The 21,363-nt window shown below is 38.7% G+C and overlaps 1 protein-coding gene across 1 annotated transcript in view; it reads right to left on the reverse strand.

Moving 5' to 3' along the window:
• The window catches only part of TRIO (trio Rho guanine nucleotide exchange factor), a 245,629-nt gene that overhangs the window by 18,415 nt on the left and 205,851 nt on the right, over positions 1 to 21,363 (reverse strand). The window contains exons 35-46 of the mRNA XM_053999279.1: positions 16,409 to 16,701; positions 14,618 to 14,788; positions 9,538 to 9,633; positions 7,342 to 7,490; positions 6,575 to 6,641; positions 5,110 to 5,213; positions 4,438 to 4,507; positions 2,894 to 2,983; positions 2,194 to 2,286; positions 1,559 to 1,609; positions 1,261 to 1,338; positions 145 to 336 (exon numbers count right to left, since the gene is read on the reverse strand). Coding sequence (XP_053855254.1) covers positions 145 to 336; positions 1,261 to 1,338; positions 1,559 to 1,609; positions 2,194 to 2,286; positions 2,894 to 2,983; positions 4,438 to 4,507; positions 5,110 to 5,213; positions 6,575 to 6,641; positions 7,342 to 7,490; positions 9,538 to 9,633; positions 14,618 to 14,788; positions 16,409 to 16,701 — 1,454 coding nt within the window. The remainder of the gene's footprint in view (positions 1 to 144; positions 337 to 1,260; positions 1,339 to 1,558; positions 1,610 to 2,193; positions 2,287 to 2,893; positions 2,984 to 4,437; positions 4,508 to 5,109; positions 5,214 to 6,574; positions 6,642 to 7,341; positions 7,491 to 9,537; positions 9,634 to 14,617; positions 14,789 to 16,408; positions 16,702 to 21,363) is intronic.

The raw sequence follows: 21,363 nt of genomic DNA on the forward strand, positions 1-21,363 counted from the left end.
AAGTAATTTCAGGAAATGACTGGCAATTCATTGTTCTCTACGGTTGCACACCTAGATGTCACTCCTGACTGCCCACAGAATGAGAAACTGTTACCTTAGCAGAGTTTGTGCAGGGGACACAAAAGACTAACACACAACAGTTACCTTGATACTGTTTTTAAACAAGAATCCGGGCATGGAGAAACCTTTCTTTTTATCTAGCAGCTCACTGAAAATGACAATCTGCTCAAACAGGAAGACCCGTCTCTCCTTGCAGCGTGGCAGAAGTCCTGCATCCTGGTCTGTAACCAAGAATGTGTCCTGGAGCAGGAGCTTACCCTGGGCTACAATTTTACCCTAAATACAGAGGCAAGAAAAAACATATTTAGTGAAGTTCTTTGTTTCTTTTCCCAATCAACTTTTTTGAGCACATGTTCATGACAAATTGCTTTGTGTATTTCCCACCCTCCAACTCTCATTAACCACAATATATTCACTTCTCCTCTTATACACAAGATATTCTTGTGCTCTTTCTCAAAAAAAACCCAAACATCAAAAAGAACCACACACACAAAAAAACCAAACAAAAAACCAACACCAAAACCAACACACCAAACAAAAAAAAACCCCAAACAAACAAACAAAAACCCAGACCAAACCCCAAAAATCCACTCCACCCTTTTCAATTCATCCTGCATTTTGAGGCTTGGAACTAAGGCTTTCATTTCTCTATCCTGAATAACTCCAACAGTTACCCATATAATCTTCCAGGGTGCTGAGTAGGGGCAGATTTCAAGTTCATGTCTGCATCTACAGCTTTGCAAGTAGAACATGTGACTGTGGCCTGGCTGATGCACCCTGCTCCAGTAGCTGATTTCCATCTCTTCTAGACTTAGCAAACAAGGAGGGCTACAGTTGCCTCAAGTACATGACTGACCTCAGTGACTCCTCCTATGTCTACACTACTGAAGTCAGGTCTGCTCACCTGCTGATAAGTGATTATTTCACTATTTTGCAAGCCTTTAGCCAACAAGGGAACTGTAATAAGACTGGCCCTTTCTTGTCTTTGCAGAAGGGCTTTACCTAATGTGATTGACACAGCAGGTAATGTTTCCCAGGAAAAGGTCCTTGGCAGGGCTAAGACTTGATTTTTCATTTACTGCTTTTTGCACCAGCTAAACAGATAGTGAAGAAGCACTGTACACATTTCTCCCCACAATATTAATGATTAATTTCTAGAGAACCTGATAAAATCTCAAAGCAAAACTCCAGCCAACTTACATCAAATCCTTGTAGGCGGCCAACATTCATCATGTCATTACACCGTTTTGGTACTATACACATGACCTCTACAGCTTTCTGTTCAAGACAAATAAAAAGTCAAAGCTTTATTTTCCAAAGGAGTTAGTAGCATAAAATTTTGTTTCATTTGAGATGGTTGCTTTAGACCAGAAATGCAAGAAGTAAACACTTAAAATCACTTTATTAGGAAGATCAGAAAATGAAAGTGACTCTGCCAAAACAAGAGAAGTTCTGAGTTAAAATAATACATATCACTAAGAGAAAATGTCTCAAGTACCTCTAGTTCTGTTGTGTCAAGATTAGCTTTTTTAGAATACTTGAGGAAGTCCTGAAAAAGAAAAAAAGAATCAAGTAATATTTCTTTTCTCATTAATCATCAACAAGAAATCTTAGAAAATCTGAATTTGATATTCTCTATCAGAATATGACAGACTGCAGAATCCACTGATGTGGATTTAACTCATACAAATACATATGCTAAGGCAATGACCTCTGTGCTACACAGGGCTGCTCTTCAGTAAACACTTATGTGATATTAAAGTGATTGCAGGTATAGCTGGAAAAGTTGTGATGAGTCCCAACAACTTATATCATGTTTACATCTGAACACAGTTGAGAGCTTCTTCTCTCATTCCTATGCCACTGGTACAAATTTTAAACATTTCCATGGGCTAAACATTTGGTCTTTAACTGTTAAAAGAAAAAACAAATTTCTGCCCAAGCCATCTACTGCAATTTTTATAACTACCTGAATGTGCTCAGAAAATAATCATATGGCATTGCTTACAAATCTGGGTTCTGTTAGGGAAAGGCATGGAAAAACATCAGCATTAATTAAAAAAGAAAACCTATCTGTTAACACATCTATTACATATCTATTAACACAACTCATTCATCTCAACATCACTTTACCTTTAGTAACAGCTGGTATTTCATAATTCTCTGCACAGGTTTTATTAGCAAGTCTGTGAGCTGAAGTCTGTGGCCCAGGCGTTGCTTTAGATCCTGAGAGTTGTAAAACAAACATTTTTGTTTGTTCAGTTAGAAAAACTTTTGTTTTGTTAAGTTAGAAACACAGCATACGTATGGTGAGAAATATATATATATATATAAACAAGGATATATCCGTATTAATTGTTATCACACCAGAAACTGGCAAAAGTCAGAAATCTAATCTTCAGTTAGCAAAAGTTGGAGTCCTTCCCCTGATCACTGTTGCTCCCAAGGTATTCCCTTCTGCAAGCATCTTTTGTGTCTTTCTTGACAAGGCTTCCCAGTGAAATGTAATTTTTCAGTCACAGGCTGTATACAGCCTATTTTCAACAGTGATCTCTGCTTATCCAGAATTGCCATTCCATATAAAATGCACTGGTGACTGCCTGGGCTAAGGCTACTAAGGATAAGACTACTGATTAATTAATATCGTATACCTAACCCTTAGTTTTCATCTCTAGGAGTCTGTATCAGATTTGAGAAATCAAAACAGAAATGGCAAAAAAATTGTAATTTAAAACATTAACAACAATATCTGCTGCATTTTTGGGGTTTTTTTCTGGTTTGATCAACACATTTGATAATCATTCACCTCAGACATCCTCTCTCATGAACTTACCTCAAAAAACGTATCAATGTATTCTGAGACAATGTGCTCAGACTTTGGTTTGTTTTGGCAGTAAACTATGTACATGTGCAACCTTCTCTCCTAGAGGAACAAAGACACAAAATGATACATCATTATCAAGAAAAACACATTCCAGATTAAAATGGAGTATTATTTTAAGAAGCACTGCAGTTCATATGTATGAACTTAAAAAAGATCCCTTTAAGGAAAAGAATCAGTTACATATGCAGGACTTACAGATCTGAAAACACATTTATTTGGGAACATCATTATGATTTTAGAAAACCAACAAGTGAAAAAAAATCCCACAGCTATAAATCCTCTGAATTGGCAGGTGTTCAGAGATGATAGCTCATCAGGTCCCACAATAAAGTTAAGCATGATAATGGTTCTATTTTTCTTTTACCAAGAGCCATGGAAGGTTTGACAAGATGACCCCACAGTGATCCCTTCCAACCTTAACCATTCAGTGATTCTGTAATAGAGCCTTTGAAAGATAGTATTTTTTATTCAATTTTAATAATGTGATTATTATTGAAATTTATTAGAATAATTACCTCCTCCTGTTTACATGTACAGAACAGTTAGGAGAAAACCTTCATGTCTTTTATTTAGTATTGGCTGTCCTACTGGAGTTTGGATGGGGATGTAGGTGATGAAGCCTGGAAATGGAGGCACTAGCATTTTTTAACTCAGATCCTTTATCTTGTGCATGTGCTTTTAACATGAAAGCAACAGAAAAAGAGAGAGGACTTAACTTCTGTCTTTAAGATTTATTCTTGATTACTGACATTGCTGGTTAAGAAGTACAGACATACCTACTCCAAAATCTTTCCTATCACTCTGCTAGGATTTGTTTGGGGTTAAAGGCTTTGCTTCCCAGAGACTTACAGAATACTGACCAGTGAAGATAAATGGTAAGGAAGAAATTAAAAAATAAGTTGGAGATTGGAAAGGACACAGATTCAGATTAAGAACAGGAACTGAATCACTGTGTTCTAGCCGATAGGGTTTTGCTAGAGGATGCTGTAATAGCATCACAGCTTGCCTTTCCATCTGGAGCGGTAAAGGTGCCTTTCAAAGACAACTCAATTACAAATAATACCAAGAGAAAGTAGAACAGCAATCAGCAACAGGGAGAGCTACTTCCTACAGGTTACCCACTTTGCCAGCAACAAATTCTCAGAAGGGAAAAGAATACAGAACTAGAACACACTCAAACTGGAAGAAGAATGAGCCTCTTTCCTATTTTTATTTCTTATATTCCATGCTACTGCACGGATACCTAGGATTAGAAGGTAGGTGTCATATGAAATGATGATTCCCCTGCACTGAAGTGCAACTGAATAGAGAAATGGCGCCTAGAGAAAAACTAGAACATTTACTTCTTCTATTTATAAGCTTTTAAAAGGTATCTCTCCACCTCTTACAGGTGAAAAACACTGTACAGCACTTTCTTAACTCTGTTGTACTTAATAGTCAATCATGTTGGCCAGTAGCAGCAAGAGTTTGCCAAAAAAGACATTTGCACTTACATGTTTAACAAACAGGGATCCCAGCTTTTCTGGATCTTCAAGGCACTTCTCCAACTCTCCTAAAAAGAAGCTGAACATAAACAGAATAAACACTTTTTTTCTGACAGCACACATTATAGCAACAGGTAATTGCAAGGCAAAGTGGTCTTACTGCAAGGCAACACACTTTTGTGTCCCCGATTAGCAGCGTTGGATATTAATGTATGTCCAAACTGACAATGGTAAGAGTGTAATATTTCAATATAGATTTTTAAAAGGACATGCTGAATCCATGCCAAGACGACAAAAACCCCCTGACATTCACTAAAAAAATTATTAAATTTCACATATATTGATTGAAAGCTTTCCCCTTCCTAGTCTGAATGTTTGAGATGCTAATATTACTTTGCTAACCATCCCTAACAAATTCTTAAGACTGTATTGTTAGAGAGAAAGCAATGTACAAAGTTCTGTCAATATTAGAGTCCTTCAGTTGAAGTACTTGCTATATATATATGTATATTTATATACACATGCATCCTTCTTTAAAGCAAATCATCACACCAACATTTGTAAGCTGAAGTTACATTTTCTACAACTAAAGCACAAAACCAACTGCATTTACCTTGTATCTGAATATCTGACTTTAGGAATTATTTCCTCAATCTAATATTTTTTAGGTACAATACGTACTCTCTGTGCCAGTCATAAATCTGGTGAATGTTTCCAAATACAATCTTGTCTTTGCCTTTCATATCATCAGGTACACCATCTTCCTTCATAAGTGCCATATAACCCTGCAACAGTCCGAGTGAATTCACTGTGAACATTCTTACTTAAAAAAAAATGAAGTTTTCTTTTAATCCCCCTTTTCCCAGATGTCCAATGGCATCAACCACTTGGGACACAAAGCCAAACCAGAAAACTGTTCTATAACACAGCATAACATAAAGCACAGACTCAAAGTATAACAAATTGAGGTGAGGCTGTCTACACAACAGTGCTAGAAAAATTAATTCACTCTGTCTAATTTAGCCTGTGTGAACAGGCTCGGAGCATGAAGGAAACTTCCACAGCCCTTCTCCTTACTGCCTGAAATGTCAGAGCCACTCAAGTGGCTTCTGCGCTGCTTTGCTCTGTCTCTTATTTCACTCACACCCCACACCAAAGTGCACTGAGGAGGAAACTGCCCATGGGACTGCACTCCATGCAGTATCAGCAAGCCAAACACACACACACAAAAAAAAAATTAAATCAATTCTGTTAGCAAGTATTCTTGCTGCAATGAAGTTCCTCTTACATTTGCCCATAGTCTCATCTTTGTTTTGGTGTCTACACAGCTGTCTCACTGAGCAGATTTGGAGTGTTTTTAAATTTTGTAATATTCATGCAACTCTATTCCTTCTCTTTTACCCCACAATAGTTCTGTTCCTATATAGCCAGGCCTAGTTTTGGTATTCCAAGTGTATGTTTTGATGTCCAGCATTTTCACCAAAAATTGTGTTATTATTTACAAAAACACATCTATTCACAGCCTCCTAATGCACCCTTTAAATACTGTTAAAACACTATCACAATGCTAATCTTTCTTTCCTTCCCTGCCTCCAAAATAGAGTTTAAGAATTAAAATTTATTAGGCTAAAATTCACTGTCATGCTCATTCTTTCTACTCTTCCAAATACATTTTGTTGGTAGCTGAAGACTGAGGGAAGATGGGTCATGTTATCTCAATTTACAGCAGGAGAAGCTAGGAAGTCTAAGAGAAGCCTAGTGGTAGAAGAGGAAGGAGAACCTTCAAATCTTGGATAGCTGCTCTGTATGCTGAGGTACATTTTTTTTTTTTTTTAATTTAGATGTGCTAAATAAATCCACTATCTACTAGGATAACACTAGGCCAGAAGTAGTGATTAAAAAAAAAAAAAAGGCAAAGAGCTACATTCCTCAAAGTGAACACAGTAACAGGAAAAAAGGAGTAAAATGTGATGTAGTATTTTATACATTAAAAGCTTACAGGAGGGAAAACTCAGAATGTAAACTTTCACATTTTTAGTCTCTTCCTATGTATCATTTTGAAAAACATAGTGAGGTTCAGGCTGCATAGCTAGTTAGTAACACATAAAAAAAAAAAAAGAAATCAAGAGAATTAAAAACATCATACCTCAACTACATAGCCCAGATCTCGCACATAATCTCGCTCTGTCTCCACTAATTCCTGTAAGACATAGCTACAGTGGAAGGGAAAAGGTGAACAAATATTAAAAAATGAAACAGATTTTTCAGGAGGATTAATGGCATACAACTTTTTTGACATTTGCAATCACATATGTTTGATAGACAGAACTGAAATGGAAGAATTAGTGTACATTGGTTCTTAGCAAGACACTGCTTTGACTTTGAAACTGGACAAGGCTTGCTTCTGTTTATCTAAAGTCAGATGTCTTCTTAAACATGACATTAAAATTAAACATTTAACTATTGTTTAAAATAAAATGCTATTATGTCTCTGGTCTGGGGACTCTTAGCTATATGGATGGCTATTTCCACATACAAGTTTAAAAAATTCGAAACCAGGCATGTTTTTATTCTACCATGGTAACAGTTTACTACTAGATAAAGAAATTAAGCATGGGTTGGAACAGAATGAGGGGAATGACAATTTTTTTCAAGCCTAATAGACCTTTGGACATTTAAAGATCAGCATCTTCCCAAATAAATGGGAGTGACATGCAGCAGAAGTCAAACACAGGTACGACTAGAATTAAAAATCACAGATTGAATGTCACAGAGAAATGTGACCACATGCTTGACACCTAATGCTTGACAAGTCCTCCCATTTTCAGACTAACAGCTTCTGCTGCCAGTTCAAAATAAGCATTGTAAAAAAAAAAAAAAAAAAAAAGGAAAATTGTAAAAAACTGGTCTTACTGTCGTCTTTTTAAGGAGCTGGATTTCCTTTCCTCCATCTCATCTATGGGTGACGAGGAGGATAGAAGGGAGTTATCTGAAGGGTTGAACGATGGACTGCTGCTGTCACCTTGATCTACCAACAAGGAACTTGGACGGTCCTCCAGAGCCTGAGAAGGTATTCAAGACAGTCAGCAACAAAGATTTATTTCTCCTTTATTCATAAGACATATTACAAGCTGCTGTATATAGCAATCTATGGGAGATCAAAAATGCATCTTGGCAAAGCAAATCACAAGCCTCCAGGAAGCCAGGCAACAACATGGCTTTCCATGACAACTAAGCCTTTGAAGCACACTTGAGAAGCACATTTGAGATGACAGTGTTCCCTTCAGAGGAAAATAAAAGAGCTGAACAGGTTTGAGCAGCAGTGGCTAAAAGTCGGACTCTCCTGCTCAGGATGCAAGTACTTCTATGGTGGGAATGGCACCAATGTGTTCTCACAGCCAGGGATTAAATTATATTTGTCATATTTGTCTTCTGGCATATACAAATTACTTTCAACAATAAATTGGACATCTTTAAAGGAGATTTTTATGATGTTACATTTTTAACTCAAGAGAAGTGGCATTCTCTGTCAGACATTTTGGTAATCTTAATAAAAAGCCAAAATAGCATCTCAGTGAAGAAAATAATTACTTCTACACTGCCAATGTTGTTTTTGAGCTTGTTCAGATCCTAGGAAAAAGTCCCTGTATTCTCTTCCAGATACACTATCTCCACTGCATGGACTCCACAGGCTTCTGTTTGTACATATCTTTGTTGAAGTATTAATTGGATTTCTTTAATTCAAGCCCATAATCTTGGATCAAGCTACAGCTATGTATCACATTTTCCTTGCATGTGATACAGCTTTATTGCAAGACACATTTACTTCACCAGGGTGGGGTCCAGCTATAATCTATTTTCTTTACTCACAAAAAGTAAAAACCAATAATAATATGACTAGCCCAAAACCCAGGGGAAGCTGAACCTTGGACAAAACTGTGAAATTAGAACATCTCCCACAAGGACTTTATGCATGGATCATTAAGTTATATCCACTGCTAGGCAGCCTGAAAGACACATGGGCTACCAAACTTTCCATTTACAAAAGACTGTTGTATTTTCCCACAGATTTTGTATTCACCCTGCTGGTGTAAGAGAAGTAAAAAGCAAAGTTAATACCTAAGAGAGTACAGTAATTATTTTATGCAATAATTTTCTCTGAATGAGAGAACAGAAAATAAAACTTCTAGTTCTGAAAGTTAAAGCTGCTTCAATTTAGAATGAATCTGGAAAATATCAGCCTCTGATAACATGGGACTGCCATGCTGCAATTCTTTGCAGTTTTCACAAAGGCACTTCCTATTCAGCCCAAGAGGGGCTATGATGCAAAAGCTGTATTTAAAGGTCTTGAGGAAATCCAGAATTGCTGAGGGACCTCTTGAGACTATATAGTCCAATCTCAAAGAGGGTCAGCCAGAGAAGTTTTTCCCAGACTGGGTCAAGCTGGATTTTGAGTACAAAGGCCTTCCTGGAATTATGCATATAATGAGAATCTTCAGAAATATGAAAACTTTAAAACATGCCAATGACAATCTTCAGAAACATGGAAAATTTAAAACATAGAAAACTAGAAAAAGCTGACACAAATTCCTCCTACCTAATTTGTTAGCAAGGATGGAGGCACTAACATGCAAAATGACACCTTTACTCTCTTACTTATTTCTTCATTATCATGTTGCTTAAAGAGCAACCAGAAAAATATTTATGTTATTAGGTTTACCTGCTTTACTGCTAACCTCGTAAGATCTGCAATAAATTTAATTTCAGGGATTCTTCTCATAAAGGTCTATTAGTCTAAGACCCTGGGTCTTTGCCTTCATTTTACTAACAGGACATTTTGTTTTGACTAACAGGACATATTTAGTAAATTTTCCACCATCTCCTCTCTTCCTCTTAGTTATTGATTTTTTCTCCTCTACATTGCCATTTACCTAAAAAAAAAAAGCTTTTTTAGAAAAGATTGTGTACAAAATGACCCCATACATCAACCTACAAACAGACAGCAAATTTTACAAGTCAACGTAAAACATGCAGGTTTTCTTTGAATAGCAAGCTGGGACTTGAAGAGACAAGTTCTTTAGACACGTGCACTTGGCTGGTCAGTCTCACCATTTTACTTTTGACGAGCTCCTCAATTGCACTGACGAGTTCTGCAGCACTGGGTGTCTCGGAGCTTGTCGGCCGCACCAACATTCGAGAAGATGTCTGTGCAATGACACAAAGGAAGGAGAATCCCAGAGTTAGTCCAGTATTTGCTCAAGGATCAAGAGACTTCCTTCACTTCTCTGTCAGACAAAGGTACCTGACAGGTACTGTCAATGTCATATAACACTAAGATCATCCCTTCCAACCTGAGCAGCTGGAGTTGGAAGTTTCAAGTAAACCCCATAGAAGTTAAATGCTGGGATAGAAATTCCTGTTCCTACATGCAATAGAAGTTGAGGAAATATAATTGCTGATAATTCCTGGCAAATATCTATGAAAATGCCTGAGCTGACCCAATGGACAACAGTTTGTTAACCTATTTTACTGCTGCTTAAACAAAGCAACAATGGAAGAACACTAAGAGAAATCAAGAAGACTTGAAATAAAGAAGGAAGCATTATTATGTTAAGAAAATATACACAAATCACTCAGGGGCATTTACTTTTCTAAAAGAGCTGGAGTATATTGCCCAGATTCAGACGGGAAATTGAGCTCACCATTCCTTGTGCCATCCATTTTTCCCAATGGTATGTGTAGAGCACAGAAGATCTCTGGCCTCATAAGCTATAAAATGCCAGTTTATAGATACAACTGAAGGTAAAAGGTGTTCACAGTAAAGGATTCTGGGAGAAGGCCATTAAACTCAGCCTCAGTAATTTGCAAACAGAGTTGTTTGCATATTACATTTATGATTTAGTAACTGGAAAGTGGAAACAGGGTGTAATATGAACTGTACTTCATATTATGAACAGCACAGTGAGCATCATGCAGCACAGGGCAAGATGTCCTGCAAACATTTCCAACAAACCAGACAAAGAAACGGCACAAATAATGACTCAACACAAGAGGTTCTGTTCAAATCAAGCATGGGTGTAGCAAGACTCCCCATAAGTAAACACACACACACAAAAAAAAAAAGAATATACAGATTTTAGGTAGTTTGCCTTGTATTTGCCTTATTTGGAAAGGAAAACAGGGGCTGGGTAAGCAAAGGAAATACAGATAACTTTAAACGGAAAGATACGGGAACTGAGCCAAACCAGAGACAGAACACAAGTCAACATAATGCTGCATCAGAATTTACAAAAAGAGAAAACAAAAAGCGAAAATAATTAGTTTCATATTAACACAACTGATCTTGAAACTTTTAATACTGCTTATCCAAAAATTAGATGCAAACAACTTTTAAACTGCCACCAAATGCAAATCCACAACGTGCGCAATGATTCTGCTGAATGAAAGAATGCATATAATGTGCAGATGAGCTCTGAGGGGAGAAAATGGTTGTGTTATTTAGTGCTATTAGACAAATCAGCATGGCCTAACACATGATGCTTGCATGCACATCAAAAACTGAGCAATCCCACAAGCTGGCCTGTCTTTTAGGCAATTTACATGCTCCTGACATCTGACTATTGACCAGGTTTTCCACAGCTGTGGAAATGTGCCTGCATGTGGGTTTCCACTTCAGGTGCAGAGATCAGCTTAGTCTTAAAAAACGCTGTCAGTACTGAAATCAGGTTCTGGTTATGGCCCCTTTTATTGCTCTGTTTGGGGTATGTGGGGTGTGAGGTAAAACATCAGAACTGTGATTTCCAGTGCCTGTAGTTATATCACATATAATCTGAAAAAGAAGGAGTTGCATAGATAAAACTCCTTGCTGACTTTCCTGATGATGTACTCTGGGAACAGAATACATCCCTTGCCCAGAGAAGAAGGAAAAGATGCAAGGAGCATCTGAGCTCACGCAGGTACAAGATGCTGCTAGGGGCCCACAGCAGGCTGGGAAGGGAAGGAGAAACCCAGGAAACTCCAAAGGGAGTTTCCAGCACTGAGCAGGAACTCTGGAGAGGAAGAAATGCTTGCAGAGAGGCAGAGAGGAACGCCAAGTCTCTGAGGTCACAGAAAGGAGGAGACATTCCTTGAGATCCAGAGTAGCTGAACAACCCAAGAAACCACCCAGCATGGCAGGAATGTGAAGAAGGACTCCACCCAGAAGACAGACAACTGGGAACTTGTTTGCAAACCTTTTATTAATCAGTAACTCTATCAAGAGAGCCAGCTACCTTCTCCTGGGTAAAACTTTGCTCTGGCTTCTCACTTCTGTGTTCCAATAAAGCATTTATTTTAGGTGCTAGAAGTTGGTGGTGCATGGACTTCAGGGAGGCACACACAACCTCCCAGGATGCCCCATGAGGGGACCTTTTGCCTCCCACCATGAAGGATAAATATTACACAATAACAACACATTGCAGAAGAATCACTATTTACATGCTTTGAAAAATTATGGTATAATATTAACTTTACCAAGTTTTAACTTCTCTGAAGTCTTCTCTAAATGTAGTTTCAGCTACTTTAAAAACTGTCCCAAACATGCATTCACTGATATGGGTGCATGTTAACCTTTTAAGAAGTTTTGCTGGTTTTGGCTGGGGTAGACTTAATTTTCTTCACAGTGGCTGCTATGGGGCAGCATTTTGGATTTGTGCTAAAAAAAGTGTTGATAATGTGGAGATTAGAAAGGTTTTTGTTATTGCAGAGCAGGGCTCCCACAGAACCAAGGCCTTTTCTACTTTTTTGCATTGCCCTGCTGGTGAGGAAGCTGGGGCTGCTTGGGAGGAGACATCAAGGGGTCTCACCAGGACAGGTGACCCAAACTGACCAAAGGGATATTCCAGACTATGTGACATCATGCTCAGTGTATAAAGTTGGGGGGAAGGAGGAGGAAGGGGGGGATGTTTGGAGTGATGGCATTTGTCTTCCCAAGTCACTGTTACACATGGGGCCTGCTCTCCTGGACATAGCTGAACACCTGCCTGACCATGGGAAGCAGTGAATTAATTCCTTGTTTAGCTCTGCTTGTGTGCATTTTATGCTTTTGCTTAATCTCAATCCACATGTTTTCTGTCTTTTACTTGACCCATTCTCTCCCTGATCCCACTGGCAGGGGAGTAAGCAAGCAGCTGGGTGGTACTTGGTGGCTGGTTGGGTTTAAACCTCAACAGCAGTGAAAATAAAATTTACTGGAGATGGAAAGCTACTTAAAGAATCTTTCTCTACTGTGGTACAGGTCTGACTTTGCACCAGAAATACAGAAATAAGACACTAGCTCACCAGCACATCCCTTCACGTAAGTGTACTTGCTATGTAAAAAGTCTATAATGAAATTAATTTTTCTGTGGAGAACTTTTTATAATATTCGTATATCAGTTGTTTTCTGTCATTGAAGGAACACACAAATACAGCAGCTCATCAGCAAGAGCTTAAACATATTTTCCCTAACATTATTTTCATCTTATTTCTACATCTAAAACTGAGATTGTTCTAGCAAGAAAACATTCTCTCAGCTCCGAGGGCTGGCCTATTTTTGCTTGTTTTGTTTCAGGAATATTTCCCAGTATATTAACTCTTCAACTCGTATGTTACACTTTGTCAATTCAGAAGACATGTAGGAATTGAATACACACAGAGTATAAGAACCAGCCATTTGACCCTACAAACGACAGCTTCAGGAATGAGTGAGATTCCCACTGAAAGGCAGTGTTTTTAAAGAAAAAAAAAAGAAAAAAATAAATAACATCCACTAAAGTTATGAATAACATCTGCACCACGGAGAACAGACAGCAAGCAATCACAAAATTCACTAACAATATTCAGTGCTGTAGATTATAAGGGTTAAAAATTTTAAGGAGCAAAACGGCAAGAAAACTATGTGCACATTTTCTGTACAAGTCCAGATTATTTCAATTTTAAACTCCTCTATTTCCAGACTTGATACTTGTCCCTTAAATGTCTGATCCAGGTTCAAAATTAAAATAAACTCTCTCAATGTATTATCATCATAACATTAAAGAAAAACAGATCATATGCAAGTAAGATTTGCTTCATGCAGTTACTACCTACATCCAAAGTTTTATTACTGGTGCAAGATTTCTACCATCAGTTTTAATGTGCCTTTGTTTGTGAAAAACAGATAGATTATGTGCTGGTTTTGGCTGGGACAGAGTTAAGTTTCTTCACAGTAGCTGGTATGGGGCCATGTTTTGGATTTGTGCTGGAAGCAGTGTTGAGATCTCAGGGTTGTTTCAGCTATTGCCGAGCTATTGCTGAGCAGAGCTCACACGGCACCAAGGCCTTTTTTGTTTCTCACCCCACCCCACCAGCAATGAGAATGGTGGGAGGGGACACAGTCAGGACAGCTGACCCCAACTGACCACAGGGATATTCCAGACCATATGGCATCATCCTCAGCATATAAAGCTGGGGGAAGAAAAAGGAAGGGGGGAACATTTGGAACAATGGCATTTATTTTCCCAAGTCACCACTACACGTGATGGAGCCCTGCTCTTCTGGGATGGCTGAACACCTGCCTGTCTATGGGAAATGGTGAATCAACTCCTTGTTCTGCCTTGCTTGTGTGCATGGCCTTTGCTTTACCTATTAAACTATTTCAACCTGAGAGTTTTTTCATTCTTTCCCTTCTGATTCTCCCAGGGACAGTGGAACAGTGACTGTGTGGGGCTTAGCTGCTGGTTGGGGTTAAACCATGACAATTATTACCCTTATTTGGTAATTCATTTCTCTTAGGCATCCCTCTCTTCTCTCCCCGTGGCCCCCTCTCCAAAAAACTCAACAAAACCCAAGAAAAACAAAAGGTATGATTATAAAACAATCAGACTCAAATCACTAAATATGGCATCAGCCAAAGTGATGTAAATCATCCTGTGAGCACATAAAGCAGCTCATTTCCACATTTAAAGTGCTAGCAGAAAAAATTCTATTCTTGTGCTTTTAAAATATAGAAGGATTTAATTAAGGCTGTCATCATAGAACACCCTTGTAAAGTTGTCTAGAGGGAAAAAGTGATTACTTCTGTCTATCATGAAGCTGTATTATGTACATTTTTAAGACCTTCGGAAGCAGAAGAGAAATTTGTGCAGAGGTTATCTCATAATGTGAAGCCTCCCCCGTGTCCTGCTCCTACCTTGTCATCCTGTGAGTCGGGCTGGAGAAGACTGTGCTGCTGAATTGCCATGGGAGGAGGAAGCGGCACAGCATCGGCTCCCTCTTCGCCTTCCTCCTCTCCGCAGCTCTGCATGCCTGAAGAGGATGACTTGGAGAGAGTGCCACTGCTCAGCCCCTCGTTCCGACCTCTCTGTAAATAACATCAAGATGTTCAAGCTTTGTTATCTCACCAGCATGAACCTTGTTATCACGTGCTTGTTTTAAGTCTATTCTGTAGTTTCAGCCCTCTCCCAATAAGTCAAGATGCTCCTACAAACACTCCTTAACAGAGGGCGAAAATGCAGATGCCAAAGACAGTTTTCAATGTCTGGTAAAAGCAAAAGAATTCAAATACTAAGAAAAAGACATTCAGCTGAAATTTACTACAGGAAAGTGTTATGAAAGCCATGCTTGCTTTCCAAGTTCAGTTCTGCAAAGAGAAATCTATATCTCTCTGAAATATGTATCTTGCTCTGTATCACAGCAAATTTCTAGAGGACATTAAAAAACCCTATTACAACATGAAGTATTTTGTCAATTATCTTTTCTGTCCCCCACAAGGAACTCTGATTTCAAGTACCCAAAGTTTAATGTACTGATCTTACAGGATAATTTATTTACCTTTACAGGAAGACAACACAGATGGTCATTTTTTCCCCTAACTTTAAGGCACTGGCCTTTAAATTTTTCACTTCACTCACAGAACTGCAGAATAACAGATACTGCCAAAACGATGTTACAACTGCAGCACAGAGGGCCTCTTTCTACAGCCTGACATTCAAGGTCAGAGGCCAGTATTCATTCCTAATCAACATCTCTCAATTCATCATGCTGCCAAGTCTTCAGTCTTTCCTTTCCTTACACTTACTGTAGGGAAACACTTCACTAGTGTTCCAAGCATGTAGAAAAATATGTTGGGAAGAAGAAAAAAAGAAAAAAAAAGCAGCAATAAATAAAAAATTGGGCAACTGAGACCACTTTTCTGTATGGTTAAGTACCAAAACCAACAGTCAGAGTCAATCTAATAAAACACGCACCCAACTGTACCCTTGGAAACAGTAACATCACATTCATTTCAGCCTGAACCATAGGTTTGTAACAGAGAATTTGGCTCTTGTGTGCACCTAACCAGAGGCCAGCTTTGTTCATACAAGAGTCCCAGGCTTGGAAGGAGAGGTACATGTTTGTGGGAAGAAGGGAAGCCCTCAGTAGACATCCTTGGTGGTAAAATTTGGAACAGTTCACAATTTCCTCCTCTCCAATAAAAACTGCCATGCATATTATTTGACTAGTGGTAACTGGCCTGCATCGAAGAGCCAATAATTTTTCTGTGCTCTGACTCTTATGCAAGGTGCAATTACAGCTTTAAGCAGTTAAGCAGGTCTCTCTACACTTTCCCTGATCCATCAACAAGAAAAGCAAAGGAAATACAAAATGACCTGATTATTCCCAGACCTTGAAGCACCTTTACTCACAAAGCCACTTTACTAATTAGCATAAGAGAGTAAAGCCGAAGAACAACTTTTTATTCTCCTGTTTCTCTTTCTAAATTATAGGTGCTTCACAGAGCTTCACTAACACTCTCAGAGGGCATAAACTGTCCCTGGTGCAGGACTGACGCAGAGTACAGGGATCAAGGATGAGCACAGGGCACCTAACACTTTGCTCCTGACTGCTGGACAGTCAGGTGAGAAGTCAACCTTGACCTGACAACATTCAGTTCCTTGAAAAACATACACGCAAGTCTCGGGAAGCTGCCTTGAGCACTTACCTCTTCAACAGTTTCATCTTGTGGGGTCGCTGCACTGTCGTCGGAGTCCTTCTGAGAGCCTGCATCGGCACTCTTACGCACCTCTCTGCTTTTCTTATGCTTGTGGGCAAGTTTTTTGACGTGCCCGTCTGCTTTCCCACTGCTCAGGCGCCTCACGGGACTGGTGAGCCATTTCCTCAAGGTGTTGCCAGGGCGCTTGGGGCCTGGAGAGCTTTGAGCACCGATCATGTGGGGCTGGAGCGACGTTACGGAAGCGGGAGGACTGGCATCATTGCTGGAGACCGAAAGGGAGTCTGGAAAAAAGAACAAGGGGAGCACTTTAGGGCTGAAGCTAGAGAGAAACAAGGCAAATGGATGTATGTAATAATGGACAAATCAATGAGATTTTTTTGAGGTAACCTGGCCTTTAATGACACCGCAGCTATGAGTGTTCATGATGCACATGGCCATCCCCACATAAGCACCATTGATGTGTTTAGAACAGTCAAGCTTCATTAAGTTGTTCCTGCCTCAACTATAATTTCTACTTCCCACTGCTGATACTTATTTGATAGTGAATTATACTTTCCATATGTCATGTAACTTTATGGAAGGATATGCTTGTTTTATCTTTTAATGTTTATTGCTTTGAGCAAAGATGAAGGGTAACAATAATTGCCTCAATGAGATAAGCAAATAATTTTTCAGACACCAAATTTAATTACAAATGCTCCAATTACTTCCATTTATATATTTCCCCTACCCTTGGGATAGAGGGAAGAAGAAACCAGAAGACAGTTAAATGTTTGTCTTTTGCTTAAATTTTCTCTGAGTTTTGGCTTTATTTTGTTTGTTTCTTAAAAAAGCACAAAGCAATGTTTAAAAGCCCACTTGCTGAAATTTCAGGATCAGCAGTAGTTCTCAGCATGACACGCTTGAAGTTCCATAATGAAACAAAGGATACACTTTTCTCAAGCCACAGTTAAATGTGCATGAGGTCAAAAACACTTTCCCACCAAGGTTCCTGTCACTTGACCAGGACTGTATGCTTATGATGAACACCCACTGGTTAGCTATTGTGAGACTAGATTTCTTTTCTTCCCCATGCAGCACAATGTTGTTTCCCCTAGCAATTCTCTTTTTGTAAAAATACACTTTTTTGTGGGGTGAAGTGGGGGCCTGGAAACATTCTTGTAACACCACTCTTACAAATATTGTCTACAACTCGTGTATTAGCAAGACTATCCTAGGTTGTTAAATATGGGGTTTTTTTTTCCCTCCTGTGTATGCACTTTTGCAGACAGATAGTTTACATAAGGATGACATAAATAATGTTTTGTTGAAAGTTTCTACTGCTGGGAGTTTAATGCAGTGCTTGTGCTCCTTCTTGAAGCTTGACACAGATGTTCAGGTCACCTCTTCTGGCAGCTTTTCCCTAAGAGGTGTATTGCCAGTCTGACCAGAGATAGTTTGAATTTTGTGGAATAATATTGCTAATTGATGTAGCAATACACTTAATCATAAACATCCAAATGCTTGGATCCACACACAAATATGTGAGGCTGTTCCATTTCCAAGGAGCACTAAGTGTAAATGATGGTTTTGAATGGAGATGGGGAAAGAGACATAAAATGTGGATATAAAAAGATAGGACTTTTTATTTTTCCTTCATGTTCAAGCTGTTTCACAAAGGGCACCCTTTCCTTGGAATCCAAAATGTGATCTATCATGCTGTTTATGAAAACGTTTCTCTGTTCCAATAAAACCCATGGCACGTCACCATTAAGATACATCAGCTCTGATGCCAAGAACATTTGTAGCTTATACTGTATGAACACACACATAATAATTGCTGTTAACCACCACTTTCATCATGTTTCCACAAAGCTGGAGATAAACTTTATAGAGCATACTTTCAGTCCAACAAGCTAGCTGCTAACTCTTTAAACCCAGTCACACCTGCAGAATTATCTTCCAGCAACAGCTGTAGCTGTTGTGTGCATAGGTAAGGAGAGTTGACATGGTGCCATTAACCTGGCTTCAAGGCTTTAAGTAATGGGTAGCAGCAAAAAAACAGATGCAGAGCAACACTAGATGTCTTTGTCTCTAAATCTTGGGAGAGCAGTGCTAAGAACTGCTTCATTATTTTCTTGCTGAAGTGGAAAGCATAAGGAAGAAATTAATTATCTAAAACAATGGTTTTCAACTTTCAATCTGAGTATACCTCAAGGCACCGGGATTACTGCTTAAGGGTTCTCGGCACATATGCAAGAAAAGCAAGCCTACTTGCCCATCAGCATCCACATCATGACAGATTTTTGACTTTATTAAAAAAACCCTGATCTACTTATTAAAAAAATTCCGAACAAAACTTGCAACCATCTGCAATCTCTCCACAGGAATCCAAACAATCTCCTATAAAACCTCTGTAAGAATTTAGTTTGACTGCTCTTTCACCAAACTTATCTTTACTGCATCATGCATTTTAATTATTATCAGATGCCTTATTTCAGAAATCACAGCAAACATCAGCTGATGGGTGTTTCAATAAATAACCTTCTGCTACTCTGCTAGAGGACTACAGAAGATGAAAAAAGAGAAAACAGTGGTGGTGTTCTCGTAAGTAAGTTTCTTAAAGCACAAACCAAATAGCTTGTTTCCAAAACACCAAACTTGAAGATGTTATAACTACTCAGCCACATTTTTCTTTCATTTGTATATAGTTTTCCTCTCAATAACAGTTCATACAAGGTTCCTTCCATGCAAATAAAATAGAGAACATTCACTCGTTTACATAAGAAGAAAAAATTAAGTCTTTACAGAAGTCCACCATGTACTGTTTTGTGTTTTTATAGCTGTTGGCATTTCCTTCCTTTGCAATTACTTCTTTCTAACAAAAAGGCAGCATGGTAGTGCAGTAACTGATTGCATACAATTGACTTTTACATAAACGTGCCTATTCCTAAGCATGTAACATACCTCCACTTAATAAACCCCTTCTTTTTATAAAATGTGTTCCACCTCCTCAGATTTTCATACATCCTTTTGACAAGCTACACTTAGCAACTACTGAATTTCTTGTAAAACCAAGCAATACAGGACAGAGGCCCTGAAACTGTGGAAGGCAGGTATTTTTGTCTGATTGTACTTCTGTTGGACCACTCCTAACTCTTAACCCAAGTCAGCCAAGAGTTTGTGGGCAGGAGGGAAAAAAGCACAGAGAAATAAGTAGACTGTGCTCAAGCAGAGAGGATCTAAGAGACAGAACAACGTAAGCCAGACATGTTCCGCAGCACATACTTCAGCCATATCCTCCCACACAACATTAGTTTTCATTTGGCGTGCAGCATGTAACTGCTTCTTATCTTCCCTTCTGCATGACTTAATATGAAATCCTTGCTGAAGTATTATTAGGGCTTCAGGGAATCACAAAAGTGGACATCATGTAAGTAGTACATCGAAATGATAGCACTATTCCACTTTGCTCTTTAAAGCTTGAAATCACTCAGAGAGAAGGAAAAATCACAAAGGTTATGGACCTTTGGAGATCAGCTAGACCATGCCCACTGCAGGGTTTACAGGTTGCATCCAGGCAGGTTTTAAGTATCTCCTGAGAAGGAGACTCCACAACCTTTCAGGGCAAACGGTTTCGGTGCTCTGCCAGCCTCAAAGTAAAGCAGCTCTTTCTCATATTCAGGTGGACCTTTCTATGTTTCAGTTTGTGCCCATTGCCCCCTGTCCTGTCACTGGACACCAAAAAGAGCCTGGACCCATCTACTTGAAACTCACCCTTAAGATACTTGTATGCATTGATAACACTTCTTTTTAAAATACATAAAAATACTTCATTGCTATAAAAACATCAGCTCAAAGATCAAATTTTATTAAATAGGGTATTGAACAAATAGAGATTTAAAATAATCAGTGTTAACCTGAAAAGAATACCAGCCCACTAGGTCTCTTCAGAGATCAGATGTGACTTTTTGCCCTTCCTTATATTTGCAGAAAACATCTCTAAAACTTTATAGCTAACACTCACTAGAAATACTCCATGTCAGTGTTTTCCCAGTGAGACCCTATACCATCTATTTTCCCATCCCATCCCAGCCAACAGGCATCCAGATTTTCCACTTACTCACTCCCATCTGTTTCCTCAGGATCCCAGTAACAATGCTAAAGCACAGTCATGTACAAAACCTGGGTGCCCATGTTCATGTGTTTATGTAGAGGCATTGCCAGATCGAAGCATTAGGGAATATCAATATCCAATACGAGCATTTTCAAGAGCACAGAAAGACCTTTCACCTTCACTGTGAGAACAGCCCCACAGGAGTCTCCAATTTCTCCCTGTCACATCACTATATACTACTTCTATCTATATAATTAGGGATACAGACTTGGTTTGATTAATTACCATGCTTGGGATTGTTTACACTAAATCAGCTTTGTTTCCTTTATGACTACAAACAAAATTGTTTTTCTAGCGTTGCTCAAGAATATTTTATCTCTAAGACATGCTAAGAGGAAAAAAAGAGTATTCAAAATTGAACTGAGAACAACATAGAATTTTAAAACCAAAACAGATGGAATAAATTTGGGGTATGCTAACCTCAAATGTGTTTCAAGTACAGTAAACTTTCTAGTGAGAATCAGACTCCCTTTTAGAAAAAGATAAATGAAACAGATGGATATCTTGGAGAGAAGAAAAACCCAACACACATATAACGGTCACACACAGCAACGCCAACCCAACAAGAACCATCGAATTTAATAAAACCACTACTTGTTCAAGTAGAGAAAGTTTTGCAATTCAATAAAGTTCAATAAAGTAAAGCCCTAATGGAAGGGCTTTGTTTTATAATTCATAGCCACAATAAGAAAAGAAGGCATTTAACTGCCATTTCCCTGAAAGTAAAAACCACATATGTTGCTCTGGTAGTGAGGTCAGAGGGTTCACTCAGAGTCCATAAATATAT

This window comes from Vidua macroura, chromosome 1 (assembly GCF_024509145.1).
Source record: "Vidua macroura isolate BioBank_ID:100142 chromosome 1, ASM2450914v1, whole genome shotgun sequence".
Taxonomy (NCBI): Eukaryota; Metazoa; Chordata; class Aves; order Passeriformes; family Viduidae; genus Vidua; species Vidua macroura.